The sequence below is a fragment of the Prionailurus viverrinus genome, chromosome E3 (genome assembly GCF_022837055.1).
Source record: "Prionailurus viverrinus isolate Anna chromosome E3, UM_Priviv_1.0, whole genome shotgun sequence".
NCBI lineage: Eukaryota > Metazoa > Chordata > Mammalia > Carnivora > Felidae > Prionailurus > Prionailurus viverrinus.
Window position 1 is genome coordinate 33,059,771 of NC_062576.1, and position 18,683 is coordinate 33,078,453.

Genomic DNA, 18,683 nt, shown 5'->3' on the forward strand with positions numbered 1-18,683 from the left:
ACTAGTTCGCTAGCCCATACGACAGTTATAGGACCTCCGCCTCATTCACTGGCCCACCCGCTCTGTGCCTCCCAGAATCAGTTCGTAGTCCCCAAATGCGCCTCTGAGCCCGAATCGTCCCCTCCAGGCGGCTGCTCGGTCCTCCATCCCTCCACTCTGGGCGACAGCTCTTTCTTTCCTAGGCGCCGTCCGCAGTGAGCCCCGCCCCCGGACCCCCGCCCCGCCCCGCCTCGCCCCCGGACCCTCGCCAGCCCCGCCCCCGGACCCTCGCCAGCCTCGCCCCCGCCCGGTCGGCCGAGCCCACCTCCCCCAGCCCGCGACTGCGCTCTGGGCCCTGCGCGCCCCGCCTCCACCCGCGACCTGCACCGAGGCAGCACCAAGGAGCGCAAGCTCCCCCCGCCGCTCCCCACCGGGCCCAAGGCAGCGAGAGGCGGAGTCCTTGAGCCTGGGCTGTGGGCTCCAGGTGGGCTCTGGGGAGAGGATGAAGCAGGTAGGGCCGCGGGGAGGCCGGGGGCAGGAGGGTGGGGGAGATGACAGGCGGAGCCTGCGGGAGCGCTGGGGGAAGCGAGGAGGAGGGATGAGGAGGAGGGATGCGCAGGCCGGGGCCTGGGCCTGGGCCGGACCCCAAGTGGTCCTCCTGGACCCAGGAGGGTGGAAGGCCTGGGATTGCAGCCGCGGGGGAGGGACCCTGCCAGCGAGGGGGTGGGGTGGGGATGTGCACCGCCTGCCTGCCTGCCACCTCTGTTTGGTGTCCCCCAGGCCCTGGTGGACGATACTGAGGACGTATCCCTGGACTTTGGCAACGAAGAGGAGCTGGCCTTTCGGAAAGCCAAGATTAGGTATGTTAGGGTCCCGGCTTTGGCAAGCATCACCCAAAGCTGCAAATTCACTTAATTACATTGACTCACACACCCATTCATTCATTCATTCATTCATTCAGAATGTGTTGAGCACCTAGTGTGTGCCAGGCATAGGACTAGGGACATACCCTGGGCAGATCAGACAAGGTCCCTACCCTCCTGGGGCCTAAAGTCTGGGGTGCTGGGGGAGTAACAGTGAACAGGCATATAAAGATGGTCATGAGATAATGACAGAGTATGAGAAGATTTGGGAAGAAACTCACCAGGTGATGAGGGAAGGCCGTGCAGTTCGGAAGGGCCTCTCTGGGGAGGTGGCATTTGAACTGTGACCTGAATGCTGAGAAGCCAGCCATGGGAGACTCTGGAGGAAGACTGTTCCAAGCAGAAGAACAGCAGGTGCAAAGGCCCTGGGGCTGTGTTGGAAGGTTGGAGAAAGGCCCCTGTGTCTGGGGGTGGTGGGGAAAGGAGAGGGGTTGGCAGGAGGCTGGAGAGCGGGACAGGGGCTTAACTTTTTACTCTTACCCCTGCGTCAGCACCAGACAGACTGACATAGTATCCTGGGTTGAGTCACTTGCCTACCAGAGATCTTCCCAGAAGGTGGCAGGACTAGGGTGTGAGGAATGACCCACAGACATGGTTGCCGATGACCCGGGCAGCTGCCACATCTAGAAACGCCCATGGCTCAGCCACCCTTACTCCCATCTCTCCTTCCAGCCCTCCGAGTCAGCGGGGTGGGGGTCTGGTGCCTACCTGCCGTTCCTTTTCAGTTCTCGATCCAAATACACTGAAGCCCAAATTGGAATATGACTGCACTGGGCTACTACGACAAATTACTATAAACTTGTTGGCTTAAAAAGAGCGGAAATTTATTCTCTCACGCTTCTGTAGGCCGGAGGTCCAAAATCTGTGTCACTAGGCCAAAAAAAGGCGTCGGCAGGACCATACCCCGCCGGAGGCTGTCGGGAAAAATCCGGCCCTTGCCTTTTGCAGCTTCCGGTGGGTGCGAGGCCAGCACCGTAGCATCTCTGAATCTCTCTCCGCTCCATTTCACGCTGCCTTTTCTGTGTCAGACGTCCCTGTCTTCCTCCGCTAGGGTTGCTTGTGAATGCATTTGGGGCCCGTCCGGATTATCGAGGATAAGCCCTCCATCTCAAGATCCTTCACTTAATCACACAAGCAGAGTCCCTTTTGCCACGTCAAGCGACATCCACAGGTTCCAGGGATTAGGACCTGGATATTGGGGGAGGGGCATTCTTCAGCTTGCCATAATGACCCGTGACTAATTGTCTTTCAGGAAAGACTCTGTAAGGGAACTGGAGTCCTGGGAGAAAATCTTATAGAGCATCCGTACTCATTATATGGCCAACTCTGGGCTGGTGGCCGGGACTACATAGCATACAGGACGCACTCCCTTCCTTTATGGAGTTGTCCAGTCTGGAGCAGGGATGGTCAACCCCAACATGGCTGACATCTTGGGCTGGATGACTCTTTGTTGTAGGGGTTGTCCTGTGCATTGTAGGATACTAGCAGTGTTCCTGGTCTCTACCCACCGGATGCCAGTATTATCTTACCAGTAATGAATCTAGACACTGCCAGGTGTCTCCCTGGGGGCAGACTTGCCCCTAGCTGACAATTGCTGGTGAGGGGGTAATGGGCATAGGTGTTCCCGTGGCTGTTGTGTCTCAGTGTTTAAATGCCGTGGTGGGCAAGAGCTTGAACAATTGTCCTGGTTAGGGGAGCGGCGGCAGCTGAGACCTGAAGGGTGGGGAGGAGTTAGCCAAGCAGGGAAGGCAGGAAGGGTATGACACGCACTGGTTTGGAGGTGAGAGCATGAGTTTCAGGAGTTGACAGTGGTTCACTGTGACTCAAGACCAAGGACACCGGGAGGGGTCTGAGCAGAGGATGCTGCCAGACCCCGAAGGGCTCGTAAGCACAGTTGTAGAGCTCTGCTGTGCACTAGAACTTTCTGTGAGGACGGGAATGTGCTATATCTGTGCTGTCCAATATGGTAGCCACCAGCCACCCTGTGGCTCTTCACCATTTGGTATGTGGCTAGTGTGAACTTTGGGCGGAACTTTGGACATTTGATCTTACATTGTTTATTTATGTTTTAAAGATTTTATTATCTTATTTTATTGTTTATTAATTTATTTTGAGAGAGAGCGTGAGCACAGGTAGAGAGAGAGGGAGGCAGAGAGAATCCCAAGCAGGATCGGCACCATCAGCGCAGAGCGTCACATGGGGCTGGAACTCACAAGCCGTGAGATCATGACCTGAATCGAAATCAAGAGTCACACTCTACCCACTGAGCTGCCCCAGTGCCCGTAAAGATTGTATCGTTTTTTTTTTTTCCGTTTTTTTTTTTTTTTTTTTTTTTTTTTTTTTTATTTTTGGGACAGAGAGAGACAGAGCATGAACGGGGGAGGGGCAGAGAGAGAGGGAGACACAGAATCGGAAACAGGCTTCAGGCTTCGAGCCATCAGCCCAGAGCCTGACGCGGGGCTCGAACTCACAGACCGCGAGATCGTGACCTGGCTGAAGTCGGACGCTTAACCGACTGCGCCACCCAGGCGCCCCAAGATTGTATCGTTTTAAGTAATCTCTACACCCAACATGGGGCTCGAACTCACAACCCTGAGATCAAGAATTCCATGCTCCACCAACTGAGCCAGCCAGGCGCCCCTAATTGTATTTAAATTTCACTAACCACATACAGCTACCATATTGGACAGTGCAGTTCTAGAGTTTGGTCACCACTGTAGAGCTTTGCTCCGGGCGGTGACAGGATCGGAGTTGCAGGACGGAGGATGGACAGTAGAGGAAGGTGGAAACAGGGAGCCGAAGCTTGGACCGCGGTGCTGGCAGGGGTGATGGAGGGCAGTAGGGGTGCCCAGAGGCACATAGGCAGTAGAATCAGCCAGCCTTGGTGATGGTCAAGATGTAGGGTGGGGACAGGGACAGTAAAAGGGCGACGCCCGGGTTTCTGGCCTAGTGATCGTGGCAAAGGAACACTTCTGGGGTCACGGATGTTGGGTTCTGGAAGTCCTTGTTGGATTGTACTGGAATGTCTACTAGCCGGGTCTCGTGGGCAGCTGAGGAGAGAGGCTGAGAGCTGGAGGGATCATCTGGGCAGCATTCAGAGGTCAGGGCGGCCACAGCTCACGAACCCAAATGTGTCTCAGAGCCGCCAATCCCAGAATCCTCTGGTGTGCCTCATGCAGGTTTCTGGGCCCAGCTCTGCACCTGCTTAACCAGATCCACAGGGCATGGGCCTGGGAACGCGAATTTAAAATAGCATCTCTCCTTGACTCTGATGATCAAGGATATGGAGATGGCTGGAAATTCTTGAGGATAAATGAGCTCCTGGATAGCAGGGCGGAAAGGGGGTTCTAAACGTGGTCAATGGAGGGGTTTCACGGGGTCCAGGAACCCTCCGAAAACTAGTGTCTAAGTTTCCTATGTGTTGCTTTAGGAAAAGGATTGAGACTTTTATTAGATTGCCGAATGAGCCCATGATCCAAAGAAGTTAAGAGTCACTGGTACAGGGCAAGAATCACTTGGGAATGTCCTGTTGAAATGGATGCCAGGTTGACTTTGAAGGGAGGTGACGTGACGGAAGGGGCCCTATAGCAGGAGTCTGGGATATTGGGGCCACTTCTTTTACTGCTTGCTGTCTTTGTGGTTTTGGAAAGGTCACCTTGTTTCGCTGAGCCTCCTTAACCTGTCTGTAAAATGGGTATAATTGTACCAGCTTGACCTCACCGTGTGGATTTTATACAGTTTGTTGAGCAAATAATTAGCCAACATCTGCTGGATATCAGGTGCTGAGCCATGGGGTAGAGACCAGACCTGTTCCTCCCCTTCCTGTCCCCAGTTCTAGGTCATCGAGGTGCAGTGTTGTGGAAGGGGGTCTTGGGGGGGGGCACCTGGCAGTATCAGGGGAGGATGCGATCCCACAGCACACCTGGGCATGTAGAGGAACTGTTAGCCAAGTTCTCTGAGTGTGTGTGTGTGTGTGTGTGTGTGTGTGTGTGTGTGTTCCTCACTGGCTTCCTTTTCCTCTTTCTTTCTTCCTCCCTTTTCTTTCTTTCTTTCTTTCTTTCTTTCTTTCTTTCTTTCTTTCTCCCTTTTCTTTCTTTCTCCCTTTTCTTTCCTTTTCTTCCTTCTTTCCTTTCCTTTCCTTTCCTTTCCTTTCCTTTCCTTTCCTTTCCGCCTCTCTCTTGCTTTCTTTCTTTCCTTTTTTTTTAATTGTGGAAAAACCCCACAACCTGAAAGTTACCAGTTTTAAGGACTTTTAAGCCTACCATTCACTAGCATTAAATATATTTGTGCTGTTGTGCAGCACCTCTCCAGAACTTTCTTGCAGATCTGAAGCTCAGTACCCATTAAACACCTCCCCCTTTCCCCCGCCCCAGTCCCTGGCAACCAGCTTTCTTTTTCCTGTCCCTGTGAATGTGACAACTTCGGATACTTCGTGTAAGTGGAATCAGATAGAATCTGTGCCTGGCTCGTTTCACTTAACATAAATGTCCTTGAGGTACGTCCATATTTTAGGAGGTGTCAGAATTTCCTTTTTAAAGGCCGAGCAGTGATATACCACACTGAGTCCTTCCGTTTTTCTGTCGGTGGACCCTGGCTTGCTTCTTGGGTTTAGCTCTTGCGAATAGTACCTCCAGGCACGTGGATACACACATATATCTTCCAGACGCTGCTTTCAGTGCATGCCCAGCTGTGGAACTGCTGTGTCCTGAGGAAATTCTGTGTGTAATTTTTGGGGGAACTCCTGTACCATTTTCCATAACGCTTGTATCATTTGGCAATTCTGCCAGCGATGGGCAGGACTAATTTCTCCACATCTTCACCACCACTTGTTATTTTCTGTGGGTTTTTTTTTTTCCTAGTAGCCGTCCCGATGGATGTGGGGTGTCTCATGGGGTGTCGATTGACATTTCGTTGGTGATTGTTGATGAGAATCTTCTACTGCGCCTGTTGGCTATTTGTATGTCTTCCTTCGAGAAATGTCCATCCAAGTCCTTTGTTCAGGTCTTTTTAAACATTGTCCTTAATGTTATTCATTTTTGAGAGATGGAGAGAGACAGAGCGTGAGTCGGGGAGGAGCAGAGAGAGAGGGAGACACAGAATCTGAAGCAGGCTCCAGGCTCCGAGTTGTCAGCACAGACCTGGACGTGGGGCTTGAACTCATGAACCAGGAGATCGTGACCTGAGCCAAAGTCAGATGCTTAACTGACTGAGCCACCCAGGCGCCCCTCTTTGCTCATTTTTTAATCGGGTGGAGTTTTTGCCGTTGAGTTGTAGGACTTCTTTATATACTGTGTATGTTAATCCCTTATGAGATACGTGATTTGCAGATATTCTCTCCCATTCCATAGGTTGTCTTTCCACTCTGTTGATTGTGTCCTTTGATACACAAAAGTTTTTTAGTTGGACGTAGTTCTCTTTGTCTGTTTTTACCTCCGTTATGGTTGCTTTTGGTGTCCTATTGTGTTGTGTGTGTTTTAAATTGGAATATAACTCACATATCATAAACCAGCTTTTAAAGTTTATGTTTTTTAATTTATTTTGAGAGACAGAGAGCAAGTGGGGAGGGGGCAGAGAGAGAGAGAGAGAGGGAGACAGAATTCCAAGTAGGCTTCACACCATCAGTGCAGAGCCCGATGCTAGATTCGAAGTCACAAATCGTGTGATCGTGACCTGAGCCGAAATCGAGTCAGATGCTTAACCGACTGAGTGCATAGACCACCCTTGTAAAGAATACACCTCAGTGTGGTTTTCAGTATATTCACAAGGTTGTGCAGCTGTCTCCACTGACTGGTTCCAGAACTTTTTCATCTCCCCAGACAGGAACCCTGTACCCATTCAGCACTTACTTTCCCCACATCTCCCCCCGCCCAGCCCCTGGCGACCATCCATCTACATTCTGCCCCTACAAATTTGCCTGCTCTGGACGTCTCATAGAAATGGAATCACCCAGCATGTGGCCTTTTGTCTTTCTTCTTTTGCTAAGCGTCATGTTTTCCGGGTTTGGCCATGTTTGCACATTTCTTCGTTCCTTTTTATGGCTGAATAATATTTCATCGTATGGCTAAAGCACATTTTGTTTTTCCATTCGTAAGTTGATGGCCATTTGCATTATTTCTGCTCTTTAGTTCTTTAAAAAAATTTTTTTTAATGTTTATTTATTTTAGAGAGAGAGTGCAAGCTGGGGAGGGGCAGAGAGAGGGAGACACAGAATCCGAAGCAGGCTCCAGGCTCTGAGCTGTCAGCACAGAGCCCGACGTGGGGCTGAGATCACAAACCTTGAGATCATGACCTGAGCCGAAGCCGGACGCTTAACCGTATGAGCCACCCAGGTGCCCCTCTGCTCTTTGGTTCTTACGAAAAGTGCTGCTGTGAACATTCGTGTACAAGTGTTTCTGTGGACATTTGTTTTTCAGCTCTCTAGGGCATAAACCTAGGAGGGAGATTGCTGAGCCCTACAGCAGCCTCTCTGTTTTAACCACGCTGTGTTACAGACCCGCTTTGATTGAGTACTCTGGGCTTCCAGCCACCTCGAGGAGTAGGAAGAGCCCAGACTCGAGATCAGACAGACCCAGGTTTGGATCTTGAGTCCACCCATCTCCAGCCAGGGTTCACTGAAGTCCAGGCCTGCCTGTCAGGTCATTTCCTCCAACCCATGGGCAATTCCACACTACCAGTGGGCAAATACAACACTGCCCTGGGAGACCCAGGACATTCCCAGGAAGACCTGATGGTAACCCTGTACTCGCAGTGACCTTGACCAAGTCAGAGCACCTCCTAGATCCCCATCTTCTTGTCTGTCCAGTGGGGATCACATTGGCTCTATTGTAGGGTTGCGTAAAGGGGACTAGGTGAGGCGAACGACGTATATAGCCGGCTGAGTGGGACCCCTGGCGCCTTGTGTGGCTTTCATAAATGGTGCCTGTTATCCCCCTTCTGTGTGACTTCCGTGTCCTGCTGCTGTGGGCAGGGCCAGGGTGGGGGCGTGTCCTCAGGTGGAACAGGACATCACACTGCGGCTGTCCCTGGAGCAGGAGACTGTCTCCTGTTGAAAGTTATGTCTATACTCTCAAGGCACCGTCTTTACACAATGCGTGTAGACCCAAAGGCCATGGGGTCCCGCGGATCCCCCTGAGTAGGGTGGTTTCCTCTTGCCGCGGACAGAGTTCTTACATCTGATTTTGGTCCTAATTGTCAGGGCTGGTTTGTTGGCGGGGTTCAGTCGGTGTTGCATGGCTGGTCCTCCCCCTGCCCAGGGTGTCGAGTTGAGGAGGATGCTGTCCCGTGGTCCCAGATGCCCCAGGGAGTCACATGTTAGCGGGGGCCAGGCCCTCGGGCAAAAATCACCAGGAGTCAAAACTACCCCCACAAATCCCTGACCAGTCCGTCCAGCAGAATAATGTTCTGCCTCTCAGGAAGCCTCTCCACTGTCGCTTTGTGTTCCCAGGCGGGATATAAAGCCTGCTCATCCAAATGAGCCACCGATGGAATTGTTGGCTGTTTTTGAGGGGAAGTTAGAGGGAATGAAAAGTAATAGTAATAGCAAACACCGACCCCGCAATTACGATTCATTTAATCTGTATCGCGAACCCGTGAAATGGATACGATGGTTTTTAGTGCTTTCAGGGTGAACACAATTGACAGACTTGAGGGAGTTGCTCAGGGGCGCGCGGCTAGGAGGCTGCAGATCTGAGCCCTAGAGTCTGAATCTTGGATCACACCCTGCTGAGGGGGCCAGATGCTCACGCAGGGAGGGACACTTGGGGATGAACCCTGGGAACAGCACTTGTAGGGCTTCCGTGTGGGGGGGAATATGTTACATTGCCCCCTGTGTCTGTGGGAGTGCTGCATTGCTCCCGGTGTTCAGAGCGGGTTTTCTTGACGTCAGCACTAATTGCTATTTGGGATCGATAATTCTGCCTTGTGGGGGTTGTCTTGTGCATTGTACGATTTTAGCAACAGTAGCATTGCACCCTATCCCCAAGTGACAGCCAGGAAAGTCTCCAGAGTGGCCAGATGTCTCCTAGGGGCAAAATTACCCCTGTTGAGAACCCTGATTGGGTTATTCTCCCTCCCTCCCTCCCTCTAGGGTTTGGATTTGGATAAGTTAAATTTGCATTTGAGGGGACTCAGAGCATTCCCAACCCCTCTACGTTTGACATTGACCCAAGGGAAGCTGGTGGGGTGAGAGGCAAGGAAGGAGCAGTCGGCATGTGACCACAGACAGAGCCTTGGTGGCCACCTGCAATGCTCTGAAATCAACACAGGTGCATCTCTAATTGCCACACACACACACACACACACACACACACACACACACACCCCATGCTCCAACACAGAAAGGAGGAGAAGAATTTCAGTTTTTCTTTGTTGTTATCCCAGAAAGTGTTCGCCTCAGTAATTGAGGACCCCTCCCCTGGACCCCTGTCCCCAGTGACCTTGGGGAGGTCGTGCTGCCCCTCCCCCCACTCTGAAATCTATTTTAAACATCTAGAAATACAACACGTAAGCAGGTCCCACCAAGAGCTGAGGGTTTAATTTTAAGGAAGGTCCATGATTACCAAGGAAAACAGCCTGCAGAATCAGGGAACTGGACAAATTTCGGTTCTCTTTGATTAGAGCACAGAATTCATATTTTGAAATTAACTCCTGTATCAACAGCAGCCTAACTTCCCCTTACTTACATTTCTTGCTAACATGAAATCGATTGCATAAGCCCCGCCAACAATAAAATCACCAGAAGGAGATTTTTGCTCAAGTGTGGCCCACACAATCAGGGAGGGCACTGGGGGATGGTGGTCAGGTTCTGATGTTTGATATCGGACAGGAAGCTAACTGTGAGGACCCATAGGATTTAATTCACTCATTCATTTATTCTGGGCTGATGCTACTGACGTGTGGGGCCAGATGTTCTTTTTTTAATTTATTTTTTTAAGTTTAGTTACTTATTTTGAGACAGAGACCGTGTGAGTGGGGGAGGGGCAGAGAGCGAGAGAGAGAGAGAGAGAGAGAGAGAGAGAGAGAGAGAGGGAGAGAGAATCCCAAGCAGGCTCCACAATGTCAGCGCAGAGCCTGATTCGGGGCTTGAACCTGAGCCATGAGATCATGACCTCAGCCGAAACCAAGAATCAGACGCTGAATTGACTGAGCCACCCGGCTGCTCCCAGGGCCTGACATTCTTTGTTGAGAGGACTGTCTTGTGCACCGTAGCAGCGTTTCTTGGCCACTACCCCACTGGATCGTAGCGGTCCCCGAGTTGTGGCAACCGAAAATGTCTCCAGATATTTATTGCTTTTGCAAAAGGAGCAAAATCACTTCCCTTTTGAGAACCACTGGTTTATTCCTGAGCTCACTTCATTTGTTCGTTAAATCAACAGAAACTTTCTAGAGCCTCTGTGTGCTGAACACTGTGCTGGGGGACACAGAGAAAACCAGACAGGCCTGGTTCTGGTCCTCAGGGAACTTACATTTTAACTAAGGAGAAGGCAGTGACCATCTAAGCAAGTATCTATTAAACAAAGAAACTTTAGAGAGGGATAGTCCCAGGAAGGGAAAGCCAGCAATGTAGGAAGTGAGGAGTGAGAGGGAGAGACAGTTGGAGATTGATTAGGAAGATGGACATGTGAGGCTTTGAAGAGCCCAGTGGCGAATTTGGAATTTCATCTGCGTCTGATGGGCGATCTTTGTAGAGATTTGAGCAGGGAGGGGACGGTGTGATCTGACCGACACTTGAGAAAGTTGCCTGTGACTGGCATGTGGCCATAGGGCAAGGGTGGAAGCAGCGAGATGTGTTAAGAGGCTGGTGAAGGGGCCAGAGTGGAAGTTGCTGGTGGCCTGGACTGGCTGAACTCCAGGCACACGCTTGGGGACTGGGCTCAGACGGACCTTTGTGCAGATTCTTCCAGCTCCGGGGGTGGGAGTCCAAGGTCAGAGAGAGATGGTTGGAAGCGGTGGGGCGGGGAGCCTAGATGCAGGTCTTGGAGCCTCGGGGTCCCAACTTCATCAGCATCTCTGGGGACCTCAAAGAAGGAGCAAGACTTCGGGTCCTCAGGCCCCGTCCCTGAAGGTGCCGACTCAGTCCCTGTGGATATGGGTGTGGAAACCTCCGGAAGCACAGCTTTTCTGTGTCCCAGGCCCCTCAGGAGATTTTTCTCGGTTGTCCCTTTGTGGATGATAGGGAGCGTGCCCACTGTCTTCGGCACGGGAGGGTGGGTACAGAAACCAAGCTTAGCCCTCAATTGTGCCCGGTGGTACTCGTGAATTTCCTTAGTAGAGACCAACTCAGTGGGTCTGGGTGAGAATGTGATGGGCCAGCTCCGGGGCTGGCCCTTCCGCGGCCCTGAGGAAATCCTCTCACACCGGGGCTCAGCCTTGGGTGTCCCGGGGCGGCCTCGTCACTCCTCGCTCGTTACAGGAGCAAGGTACTTTCGGGGTGACTCAGACGCAGCCACAGCTCGTTGTAGCAGATCCTGACCTTCTTCCTGCGTTGCAATACACATGACTCTCTGCCCTGGATTTTAAAGTACTTTACAATCGAAATTGCAGAGGAATAGTCAGGGGTACTGATTCCAAGCCTCCGACATACTCTCTTAGGCCAGGAAAGTGTTTTAAATGAGTTTGATTTTACCTATTTATTTACTTGTTTATTTATACATTTTTTATGTTTATTCATTTTTGAGAGAGGGAGAGAGACGGAGCGTGAGCGGGGGGAGGGGCAGAGAGCGAGGGAGACACAGAATCCGAAGCAGGCTCCAGGCTCCGAGCTGTCCGCACAGAGCCCGACGTGGGGCTCGAACTCATGGACTGTGAGATCATGACCTGAGCCGAAGTCGGATGCTTAATCGCTGAGCCACCCTGGCGCCCCTAAAAATTCCTTATTTCTTAAACAACTTTGAAGACCAGTTCAAAACATGTGTATGTTGATTGCAAGTTTAATTCCATGTCCTTGGACAACTTAAACTACAGTTCTCATTGCAGCATTAGTCATTGTTTGGGCCCCAAATTGACCCACAAACACCTGCATACATACACATGCGCAGCAGTGACGAAACTTACTGCTCTTGATGTGATGGTTTGTGGGCCCCAGAGGAAGAAATCATAAAACACAGCAACAGCATACGTTGATAGAAAATAATATTTTGGGGGCACCTGGGTGGCTCAGTCGGTTAAGCGACTGGCTCTTAATTTTGGCTCAGGTTGTGAGCTCACGGTTTGTGAAATCAAGCCCCACGTCAGGCTGACAGTGCAGAGCCCGCTTGGGATTCTCACCCTCCCTCTCTGCCCCTCCCCTGCTTGTGCTCTGTCTCTCTCTCTCTCTTTTTCTCAAAATAAATAAACATGAAAAAAAATTTTTTAAAGAAAATATTTTGAATCAGCATCCTGAAAAGGACTTAAAAACCTTTCTACTTTGAAATAAATTCAAACTTATCAGAAAGCAAGAACAGTACAGAGAACTAACACATGCCCTTGACCTGGGTTTACCAGCTGTTAATACTTTGCTGTGTGTGTGTGTGTGTGTGTGTAGGTGTGTATGCATACCAACCCAGGATTACCCACTGCATTGAGTTATTCTGGAATATTCCTAGCCTTTCTTTTTTTAATTTTTTATTTTAGAGAGAAAGCACGCGTGTGAGCAGAAGAGAAGGGCAGAGGGAGGGAGAGACAGATGACAGAGAGACTGGAGAGAAGGGGAGACAGAATCCCAAGCAGGCTCTGCACCATCAGCACAGAGCCCCATGTGGGGCTTGAGCTCACCAGCTGTGAGATTGTGACCTGAGCCAAAATCGAGAGGCTGATGCTTAACCGACCGAGCCACCCAGGCACCTCTCAAGCTCTGTCACTGTTGAATAGGTGGCCCAGAAATGGCATTTTTTGCCCTCCCCCACCTCTGAGCTGCACCCCAGCCCCCAGAATGGTCTTTGATTCTCTTCGCCAAAGAGCCCAGGGTTCCTTAGAGAGGAGCCGGTTCCATATCTGGATGCAGAAACGGCTCTGTCTGGATCTGGCAAATTCTTTTGTTGCCAGAAAGAACAAGTATGTTTTGAAATGTCACACAGATTCTAAAGAACCTAGTTTAACAGGGCTCCCACGGGCCGTGCTGGTGATTCGGTATCTGCTGAACGAATTAACAGTTAAGTTCATTAATGTGAGTTAATATGACTTCTGTTCTCCCATTAAATAACCTACAAGTTGGGCCCTACCACCCACAGCCTTTCTTTCCAAGGTGCTGTAAGATGCACGTTCAGTTATAGCTGTTGGGGGTGTGGGGCAAGAAATGAATACCATGTTAATAATTGTGTCCATTTGTGCGTACGTCCTGATTCCAGAAACGTTAAAATGGCCAAAATGGAAGGAAAGACCAGATTCTCTCCATTTTGTGGATGAGGCAGCTGAAGCTTCCAAGATTCAGGCAAGAGACCCAACCTCACACAATAGCTAACATTTGATGCCTTCAAATGCTGCCCTTTCTGGCAAAATCTAGTAGCTCTTGAGAAATAAAAGCACATACATGGGTGAGTTAGGTGAATTCTGCTTTCTATTTTCAGTGCCCAAAGAAAGCACCCCACTCAGATCCAGGGTAAAAACAAGTAACAATACGGATTTCTTACCTTGTTCGACTTCTCTGAGGTGCCTGCCACCTGCTCTAAAATACCTTTGTGCTGGCTTCTACTCCAGCCTTCTGGAAAATCAGTCCTTTCTCTCCCTCGGTTAATAACTCTAGGTCTCCCATTTAAAAGAGGTGAGCGTAACAGCATCTGCCCCCACGGCCTCAACCCCCTACCCCCACCTCTCTCCAAGTAAGCCTGGGACCCTTCATTTTACCACCTGGATTCTTAGAGGAACCTGACTCTCCTTGTCCTTCCTCCCTTTGAAACCACCTGACAAAACATAACGTGGGTTACAGTTAAAACTCTTCAACATTAGAGCCTGTATCAGTTAGCTCCTGCTGCATAACAAATTACGTCAGACTTAGCGGGTTCAGACAGCAAACATTTATTATCTCACACTGTGAAGGTCAGCAGTGTGGGAGCAGCTTAGCTGAGCGGTTCTGGTTCTGGGTCTCATGAGGCTGCAGTCAAGTGATTAGCCAAGGCTGAGGTCATCTGAAGGTCCAACTGGGGCTGGAGGAGCCACTTCCAAGATGGCGCCTTCACATGGCTGTTGGTTGGGCGCCTCAGCTCCTTGCCATGTGGGCCTCTCCATAGTGCTGACAACAGAAGACAGCTGGCTTCTCCCAGGGAGAGAGAGGAAGAGAGCGAGAGAAAGTGACCAATCTCAGAAGTGACATACAGTCATTTGTAGTATATTCTATCAGTCATGCAGACCAGCCCTGGTTCACTGTGGGTGGTGACTATACAAGGGTGTGAACACCAGGAGATTGGGATCACTGGGGAACATCTCAGAGGCTGGGTACTTACAGAGCCCAGCCCAAAGAAGGAACGGACGTGCGTGTGGGCACAGAGTGCCCCCCGGGCTCCAGGCACTGGTATGAAGTAGATATGATTATCACCATTTTTCAGGGGAGGAAGCTGGACCAGGAAGGTAGAGTCACTTGTCTAAGGTCACACACTAAATAGGAGAACTGAAATTTGCAAGGCAGTCATCTACTTCCTTGGCTACTTAAAAAAAAAAAATTATGTACATATATATATATATTATAGAGAGTTCCAAACACGCACACCACATAGAATAAAATCATGAACCCCATGGACCCATCACTCAGCTTCAGAAATGATAAACTCATGGCCAGTCCTTTGAATTATCCCCTGGTTATTTTGAAGCAAACCCCAGACATCACATCACGTCACTTCAAGCATAATTTGATATGTTCTCTCTAAAAGAAAACTCATTTTTTAGTTTTTAAAGGACATTTTCTTTTTCTTTTCTTTTTTTTTTTAAGTTTATTTATTTTGAGAGAGAGGGCCAGAGTGCATGCAGGGGAGGGGCAGAGAAAGAGGGAGAGAGAATCGCAAGCAGGCTCTGCACTGTCAGTGCACAGCCTGACGTGGGGCTTGATCCCATGAACTGCGAGATCGTGACCTGAGCTGAAATCAAGAGTCGGATGCTTAACCGACTGAGCCACCCAGGTGCCCCGAGAAAACTTACTTTTGAAAGCAGAACCACAGTAGCATTCCTCACTTTAAAATAATAATTCCCGGGGCGCCTGGGTGGCGCAGTCGGTTAAGCGTCCGACTTCAGCCAGGTCACGATCTCGCGGTCCGGGAGTTCGAGCCCCGCGTCAGGCTCTGGGCTGATGGCTCAGAGCCTGGAGCCTGTTTCCGATTCTGTGTCTCCCTCTCTCTCTGCCCCTCGCCCGTTCATGCTCTGTCTCTCTCTGTCCCAAAAATAAATAAACGTTGAAAAAATAAATAAAATAAAATAAAATAATAATTCCCCAATACTGTGAAATATCCAGCCAGTGCCCAAAGTTTCTTGATTGTCTCATAATTTTATTTACTTATTTGTTGGAACTGCAACCCAGTAACATTCCCACGTTGCCAGATTTCTTAGGTCCTATTAACCCATAGGCTCCCCAGTCTCCTGTCTTTTCTAACCCTTTGCCATTGCTTTGATGGTCTGTAGAGCTTCCTCCAGTCTGGATTTTGTTTGTCCTTCAGTATTTTCCTTGGCCCCCTAGATTTCTTGCACGTTAGTAGTTGGAGCCGGAGGCTGGATGGGATTCCGGTGTGGTTGATTTGACGCCAGTTTCAAGGGGCGGGGGGTGGGGTGTCCTTCCACGGGGGGCTCCTGATGCCTGCTTGTCCTCAGCTCTGTCCTTCCCTGAGTCCTCTCAGTGTGAACTGTAGTGATCTACAGTCTCCCCCTCGTTGACGTTTTGGTCATTGGCAGGTGTACGTTACAGAGACAGGGCACGTTGTGTGTTAGATTCTTGCCCTTCATTCTCCTGTGTTGTAGACACAAGCGCGTCCTCTTTTTTCTCCCATAGGTGAGCGGAGGGCTTGTAAATATCAGATGAGTTGCAGATTGTTTCTCAGATGGTCCCACCGGTGGTGGCTGGGCAGGAGCCTCTTCCAGCCGGTTTCTGAGTCTTTTGTCCGACTTCCATGGTCTTTGACAGCCTCCTTGCTACCTGGGGTGTACGGATGCCCCAGGCTTGTGTGTGTTTGTCCATCTGCGCCTGGAATCCCCCACGTGGAGTCCAGAGGCCAGCATCTTGGTGCATCTCTGGCCTCAGCTCCCAGGCTCTGTGGCCACACAGTGTGTCAGGTGGACCCAGACTCATCTCTTAGTGGATGTATTGGGGGGAGAGGTTTCACCAATGTCTGTGGCTCAGTGGGGGGCAGCTGACAGGTGCGGCAGCCTGGAAACTCTAGGCTGAAATGAAGGACTTGGGTTCTGGTGCAGAGTCTGCCGCTCAGAGCAGCTGCTAGCACTTAGCGAGCCTTCTCGACCCGTCTTTGGGCAGACCCGGTTCCCTCCGGGGCGTGAAGCCAGAGAGAAGGGAGGTGGGGCCTGATGCCAGCTGCCGTTACCTACATAAATGCTTCTTTGCGCAGAGCCTGGGGCGATTCACTTCATCTTGCTTCCTGGCTTCCTCATCTGCAAGTTGCCTCTGTGTCCCCTTCCTACCTGGCTTCCTTGGGCTCAATTGTCCCAAGGTGGGTGTTATGGGTTGACTTGTCTCCTCTCCCCCCAGAAAAGATCTGTGGAAGTTCTAACCTCTAGTCCCGCAAAAGGTGAGCTTATTTGGTAAGAGGGTCTTTGCATTTGCAGATAGGATTAGTTAAGATGAGGTCACACTGGAGCAGGGTGGGCTGCTAATGTAGAGTGACTGGTGTCCGTATAAAAAGCCAACCCCGGGAAAGCAGGCCCGTTGAGGATGCCGTGTGACACTGGGGGCAGAGATTGGGGTGAGGCACCCACAAGCCCAGGCACGCCACCAGAAGGTAGCGGAGCAGCACGGGACGGATCATCCCCCACGGCCCTCAGCGGAACCAGCCCGGTCCACACTGTGAGTTTGGATTTCTGGCCTCCGGGTGGGCAGGGAGAACTTTCTGTTGTTTTAAGTCACCCCGCTGGCGGTGCTTTGTTCACAGTAGCTCCAGGAGACGAATACAGCGGGTGGCTGCTTTCCCCGCTTCCTGCCACCCCCAGGTTGCTCTGAGGCCCCAGCAGCACTGGCATCACCTGGATGCTCATGGAGATGCAGACTCTCGCCCCCCCCCGCCCCCCCCCCCCCGAATCAGAATCCTGATTGAACGAGGGACCCAGGTGATCCGTCTGTGGAAGAAGGGGGTGGAATGGCGAGTTCCCCGATGCACTGTGTCTGGGAGCAGCTGGCATTTATTGAAGCCCCGCTGCCCGCCAGGCAGTGCCCCAAGCCCGCAGGGACCTTATCGCCCCCTCGTGGGTTCCCCGCATCTCCCTGCAGTCAGCGCTGCCACCGTGCACGTGCTGCTCCGCTTGGGGCACGTGATTCACGTGAACTACGCCTGATTGGCACCCCACCCCCACCCCAGCAGCCCTTCTCACCCCGTTTCATGGGTGAGGAGAAGGGGACTCTCACAGAGAGGGTAAGCCACCTGCTCAGGGTCACCCAGGTCTTCGGTGGTGGAGCTGGGATGTGAACCCGGCCAGACCGCTGATCAGCGTGTCCCAACCTGTACCCAGAGCCGCTACTCACCGCTCCCCCCCACGCCCCCTTTTTTGGGAGAGCTCCTGAGGGCGGCGCTCATTTCCCCATTTCTTTTCTCTCGCTTGGAAGTTGTGGTAAACTACACATCATGTAAAATTGGCCACTTTTAACCATTTAAAGTGAACGATTCTGTGACAGGCGTGGAACCATCACCATTGTCTGCTTCTAGAACCTTTGCATCCCCGCAAAAGGAAACCCCCTTGCCCATTGAACACAAATTCCCCATTCCCCTGTCCCCCTGCCCCCTGCAGCCTCTCCTGTGCTTGCCGTCCCTCTAGATTGGCCTGTTCCGGATGTTTCCCAGGAGTGGAATCCTACCCTACGTGCCCCAGCTGCTTTGGCTCAGCATTTCCATTTGTTTTCCAGGTTCCTCCGCGTTGTAGCAGGTGTTAGCCCTTCGTCCCTTCTTTTTTTTCATGTTTTTTATTGTGGTTACATATGCATCATCTAAAATGGACCATTGCGACCATTTCCAAGTACAGCTCGGTGCTGGTAAGTACGTTCACATTGTTGTGCAAGCGTCACCGCCGTCCGTCTGCCAAACCGAAACTCGGTACACATTGAGCAATGACTCTGTTCCCTCGCCGTCCTGCTTTGCTGGCTGTGTGAACCTGTCTGCTCTAGATTCCTCGTGCAGGTGGATCCGACAGTATCTCTGCCTTTTTGGCTTCTTTCACGTAAGCCTCACGCTTTCAAGGTTTGTCCTCCCGATGGCCTGTGTCCATGCTTCCTTCCTCTCTGTGGCCGTATAATGTCCCGCTGTGTGGATCGATCCCATTTTGTTCATCTACCTAGCGCTGGACACGTTTCGGCCATCGGGAAGGTTGCTGCTGTGCACACACATGTGCAAGTTTTTGCTGGAAGACAGGTTTTCCGTTGTTTTGGCTTCCAGTTGTTGTGAAAACTCTGGGCTCTGTGGCTGGGGAAGGGGCAGGTGTCTCTGCCTTGGTGCCCTCCCGGGAAAGAGGGGAGGATCCCCCCAGAGGGCCCGCATGGGCCGAGCAGCCAGGGGCCCACTGACTTGTCTCTGCGGGTCCACTTTAACTTGCTGCTAAGCCTGTCCAGCCTCTAAAGTTGGGATGCCTCTTTAAGAAGAAATAAAGAACAGAAACAAGTTACAACCCTGG

General features: G+C 51.3%; 1 protein-coding gene across 1 annotated transcript in view; it reads left to right on the top strand.

Moving 5' to 3' along the window:
• Positions 1-365: 365 nt before the first annotated feature.
• Positions 366-18,683, top strand: part of TVP23A (trans-golgi network vesicle protein 23 homolog A) — a 32,305-nt gene continuing 13,987 nt past the window's right edge. Inside the window, exons 1-2 of the mRNA XM_047838571.1 lie at positions 366-490; positions 760-839. Coding sequence (XP_047694527.1) covers positions 482-490; positions 760-839 — 89 coding nt within the window. The 5' untranslated portion in view covers positions 366-481. The remainder of the gene's footprint in view (positions 491-759; positions 840-18,683) is intronic.